The sequence below is a fragment of the Pithys albifrons genome, chromosome 7 (genome assembly GCF_047495875.1).
Source record: "Pithys albifrons albifrons isolate INPA30051 chromosome 7, PitAlb_v1, whole genome shotgun sequence".
Lineage (NCBI taxonomy): Eukaryota > Metazoa > Chordata > Aves > Passeriformes > Thamnophilidae > Pithys > Pithys albifrons.
The window spans coordinates 58,361,097-58,366,644 of record NC_092464.1 but is presented as its reverse complement, the minus strand read 5'-3'; the positions used below and the strand labels follow the sequence as shown (position 1 = coordinate 58,366,644).

The window sequence follows — 5,548 nt, the reverse complement described above, 5'->3', positions numbered from 1 at the left end:
CTCTGTTCCACAGTTGGGCAGCAATGCTGGAAACACTCTGAAACATCAGAAGTGCATTTAATTTGATGTAACCCCATGTTCTCAGTTGCCTCTTACTGCACATCAAGAATGAATCCTCAGGAGCCCAGTACAGGATCCCTGCTCTCAATGTCCCCATGAGCCAGAAAAACCCAGAACTCAAGAGAGATGGGTGCAAAAAGGTCTTCCTTAAAAGAGAGACCCTGAATGTCAAATACATTTTGCTAATATGGTCTGGCCTAACTCAGTCCTGCCTTTTCCTCCTCAATAGATAACCATATCCAGAAGCAGCAAATGTTCAACAGCAGCTCCATCAGCCAGTTCTTCCTCCTGCCATTGGCAGACACGCGGCAGCTGCAGCTCCTGCACTTGTGGCTCTTCCTGGGCATCTCCCTGGCTGCCCTCCTGGGCAACAGCCTCATCATCAGCGCCGTAGCCTGCGACCACCACCTGCACACCCCCATGCACTTCTTCCTGCTCAGCCTGTCCCTCACAGACCTGGGCACCATCTGCACCACTGTCCCCAAAGCCATGCACAACTCCCTCTGGGACACCACAACCATCTCCTACATGGCATGTGCTGCACAGGTCTTTTTCTTTGTCTTCTTCATTGGAACAGAGTTTTCCCTCCTCACCATCATGTGCTACGACCGCTACATTGCCATCTGCAAACCCCTGCACTACGGGACCCTCCTGGGCAGCAGAGCTTGTGCCCACATGGCAGCAGCTGCCTGGGCCAGTGGCTTTCTCAATGCTCTGCTGCACACAGCCAATACATTTTCCCTGCCCCTGTGCCATGGCAATGCCCTGGGCCAGTTCTTCTGTGAAATTCCCCAGATCCTCAAGCTCTCCTGCTCACAATCCTACCTCAGGGAAATTGGGCTCATTGTGGTTACTGCCTGTTTAGTTTTTGGTTGTTTCATTTTCATAGTTTTCTCCTATGTGCAGATCTTCAGGGCTGTGCTGAGGATCCCCTCTGAGCAGGGACGGCACAAAGCCTTTTCCACCTGCCTCCCTCACCTGGCCGTGGTCTCCCTGTTTGTCATCACTGCCATATTTTCTAACCTGAAGCCTCCCTCCATCTCATCCCCCGTTCTAGATCTGGTATTCTCAGTTCTCTACTCAGTGGTTCCTCCAGTATTGAACCCCCTCATCTACAGCCTGAGAAACAAGGAAATCAAGGATGCGCTCTGCAAAGTCTTTGAATACAGTCCATTTCAGATTAAGATTTCCAATTACCCCACTGGGGCTCCAATTGTACCTCAAGAATAGTCAGAAATAACTTTTCTTTTTCCATTTTTCTGTTCTATACCTGTGATAGAATTCAATCATCACAGAACTGTTCTGTTGGGATGAGACCTTAAAGATCAATCTAGTTCCAACTCCTCCACCACTGGCAGGGGTGGCACTCACTAGATCAGGTTACTCATGGTGGTATTAGTCAGGTTTCTCTGTATTATCTTGGCCTTCTCTCAGCTTATTCTTAACCCAACATACTCAAGTACAGATGGATCCCTGTGATGATGATCTCATTAAAAGACACAGGAAAAAATTATTTCTCTCAGCTCCCATTTCTTCCACCCTCTGGAGCTGTTGGAGCAGCCCCAGCTCTCAGGAGGGTCTCAGCAGCCCAATGTGCAGCTGCCCCATGAAGGAGCAGCCCTGGTGCCCTTGGGGCTGTCCCTGGTGCCTTGGTGGGCACTCGCTCTCTGTGCCTGTGACTCGGGGCTGCTGCTCCCCTGAATCCCTGGCCAAGGACAGCAGCACATGGTCTTTCCATGGATGGGCTCCCCTCCCTTCCACAGTGTCCTTTCTTGCCCTGAGTGTTGTGGGAGCCCCAAGGTGTCCTGTAACCTGTGACAATCCTTTTGTCCCTACAGAGCCATCCCCGTGGTTGCAGCAGGAAGGGGCCATGTGACCCCTGTGTCAGAGCTGGGCTCTGGGCAGGCACCACCATGGCCAAAGGGTCTCACTGCAGGGCAGGTCCAGGGGCTGGACACCTCTTCAGAGCTGGGGGCAGGAACACACCCAAGGAGCTCATCCGTTAAAATGGTTTTGGCTCTTGGGTTCTTGATGGATTCAGAGGGATGGGATCAGATACCCATGGGAATCTGTTGGGACCAAGGGCTGGACCAAGAGCCCCATTCTTGGTTGCACATGTTCAAGCAGAGTGTTACAGGTGTTTGATGGATCTGCCTGTTGCTGTCCCACCTGCAGTGGGACTGGTGGCTGATGCCGTCCTGGAAAGAAGATATTGTAGTGTCCAGGAGAGCTCAAGGGATCCCTGGGGCCAGTTAGTGAGCCTGGATGAGCCAGGAGTGGCATTTCCTAAAAGGAATGACCATTGAATGAGTAGTCATACAGAAGAAAAGATCAACCTGTAGAGAACACTCCCTGCCTCCTCAGTGCCAGGAGATGCTTTGGGAAGCCAGCAGGTAAAGGGACACAAGTCTGGGGCATGTTTCAGAGGAGCCCATGGACTGGATGTAGTGCAACCCCACCCTGCCCTGGTGCCATTGGAGACAGCCCCTGGTCCTGCCCAGCCTTCTCCTTGGCTCCTGAGCCATCTGGGAACATGGACAGGAGCTCAGCAGCTGTGATCCCGACCCAGCTCTGTCTGCTTCCCACCCTGACCAGCATGGCCAGTGCAGGGTCACCCCATGGCCCCAGGGCACCACAGTCCCCTCCCTCTGAAGAGCAACTTCACCAGCTCAGGGCCATGCAGGGAGCAGGGAGTGGGAACCAGGAGCTGCCACCCAGGCCAGTATGGAGAGACTCATGTGGGGAAAGGCTCTTTGGAGAGAGGAGATGGCTCTGAAGAAATAGAGTGAATTTAGGGGAGAGAAAAGTAGCTTGGCAAACAGAGATGAAAGAATTTGATGGGGTAAAAATTGGTTCAGGTAACACTGAGGGTGCTGCAATGCTGACTGTGCAAACATTCCTGATAGGCCTTTACCCAGTTTCTTACCAGTAGCCTGAAACCCTGACACCACTGAAAGGTGTTGCCCTCACAGGGGAAGGAATCCACTCCTCTGATCCCAATCTCAGCTTTACCAGGAAGTCAAAGCTCAAGCTCCCTGTACCCTTAGTTGGACTCTGTTGCTGGCGCTAATCCATGGCCCCATCACAAGCATTAAACCTCTCAATTTAATCCTAACCCTCCCTCAAAAATATACCCCACTTGCTAAGGACAAATCAGACACTCAGCACAACACCAAACCTTCCTAAACTTCTGCCCAAGCCCTACCCCTGAATGTCAAACTCTAAACCCTAATACATAAATCCTTACCTCAACACCACAACCGAGGGCATTTCTTCCCACACTCTAACCTTGCAACCATTTACTCTCCATGCCCCTTCCTGGGATCAGGGCAAAGACCTTGAGGGCCCAGGGCAGGCACAAGGTGTTGGGAGACGAATGTGAGGTGACCTGGACCTGATCAGTTCATGGCACACAAGGAGCAGATGGGTGGCAATGCTGAGAGGAGTCAGCTGTGCCTCAGCACCTCCAGGGGCCCATGGCTGGGAAGGGGCTGCCAGGTCACATCTGTCACCTCCCTGACAGGCAGCAGCAGCCTTGGGCACCCAGAGGCAGCTGAGCCACCTGTGCACACACCCTGAGAGCTGCCCCAGCTGAGAGTCCCTCTCAGGGGCCCTGAGGAGCTCTGGGCTCTGGCAACACAAACCTGCTGGAGTTTCAGAAGGCAAAGAGGCCAGTCCTGCCCTGGGGGCACAATGACCCAGAGATGAGGGCAGGGAGCTGAACAGCTCTGGAGTGACCCTGAGGAGAAGGGCCTGGGCTGTGTGAGGGATGTCCTGAGGCACAGGGGCTCGGGATCAAAGTGAATAAAGACAACAGAACATGAGGCTGCCTTGGGGGAGTGTGGCCACCCAGACAAGGGAGGTGTCGCCCCCTTTGAATGAGCCCTGGGGTAACACATCTGGACTGATGTGTCTGGGTTTGAGGTTCCCCACTGTGGAAGAATGAGGAAGAACTGGTGAGGGCTCAAGGAAGATCTGGTTGGGCATTGAACAGTCACCCTGGGACACTGGTCACAGCTCCAAGCCTGACAGAGCTCAAGGAGGGTTTGGATGATCCTCACATGGTTTCACTGCTATGGATGGTCCTGTGCAGGGCTAAATGTTGGACTTGATTATCCTTACAGGCCTCTTCGAGCTAAGCATATTCTGTGATTCTGCCAGGATGTCAGAGCTTTTCTTGGTACTGGAAAGAGAAGGAAAGTCACAAAGTGCAGCTTGGAAGTTTCTGAGTGGAAGGGAGGAAAAAGAAATGTCACTCAGAGAGGAGCCTTGTGGTACAAGAGTTCACCAAGAGGGTGTCAGTATCATCCCAAGGCTTTGTGTTGCAGGGAACAGCCAGAGATGGTGCAGAGACATCAGTGAGGGCACAGAAATGCTGCTGGGAGGGCTGGTGGCAAAGCAGGATGGGTGTGTGCAGCCTGCAAGGCCAGAGGAGCAGCAGGGACAGGGCAGGACAGGCTGCAGGACAGATGGCCAAGGACTCTGGCAGGGCTGGAAGGCACAAAGGCACCCAGGCCTTTGTCCCCTGGCCTCTGGCAGCTGCCTCTGCCACTGAGGCCACCAGAAGGAACTTTCCTTTGAGGGTTCTGGACTTTGTTTCTCCCTCACCCCTCCCTGAGGAGGCTGGGAGGGGTTGCACAGATTTGGACAATTGTTGTTCCTCCCCCTCCCATCCCACTGCCCCACAAACAGCCCTGAGCCACCTGTGAGGGACAGGACCTGCTGTCCCAGGGCCTGGGGCTCAGGCCTTGGCCTTTGTGCTTCCTCCAACCAGCCCAGGGTTTTCTCAGCATTGCAGGTGCCTGCACAGAGCCTTTGTCTCCCTGCAATCAGGGCCTCCAGGGATCTGCTCTAAGGAGTCCCTGGGGAGGCTTTGTCAGTGCCTGCCCTCAGTGGGGCCCATTGATGATTCAAGGGGCTTGGAGTTTGGCTTCTGACTTCCTGAGCAGTATTTCAAATTTTGTCTCACTACTTGAGGATCATGGACTCATCTCCAAATACACTGTGGGGCTCATTAAAACACAGAAAAACAATTTATTTCTCTTTCTTTAATTGTTTTCAAGCCTTCAAGACTTTTACTAATTGGAGTTGTTTTGTAGATTTGCTAAGGAGGAAATTTCAAAGTGGACTTCACAAAAAATTTATTTTTTTAGTGAAAAAGAATGATTTACACAGAGACATGGGATGGAAGAGGATCAGGGTACAAAGGATTTCGATAGAAAAGGGACCAAAAGAAATTAGTAGTACTTAATCACTGACCAACTGAAGAGTTATCAAGTGATTCAATAGCATTGATTAGCAATGCTAACAGTGAATTAATTATAAATTCGCAATAACATTCACACCACACTCAATTCACACACACAGACAGGCAGAGATGTTTGGACACAGCAATATCTGTGTGTGTAAAGGTGCCCATCCACAATTCTCCTGGTTGTCAGTGAAACACTCCCATCCCACCCCTTTGTGTTTCCCAAGAGACAAGGGG

The 5,548-nt window shown here is 52.0% G+C and overlaps 1 protein-coding gene across 1 annotated transcript; it reads left to right on the top strand.

The window, feature by feature from the left end:
* Positions 1-312: 312 nt before the first annotated feature.
* Positions 313-1,290, top strand: LOC139674222 (olfactory receptor 14J1-like). Its single transcript, XM_071560410.1, has one exon. The coding sequence runs from the start codon at positions 313-315 to the stop codon at positions 1,288-1,290; it is 978 nt and encodes a 325-aa protein (XP_071416511.1).
* Positions 1,291-5,548: the final 4,258 nt, after the last annotated feature.

Coding starts and splice junctions, on each gene's coding strand:
- LOC139674222 (XM_071560410.1), top strand. CDS start 313: ATGTTCAACAGCAGCTCCATCAGCCAGTTCTTCCTCCTGCCATTGGCA.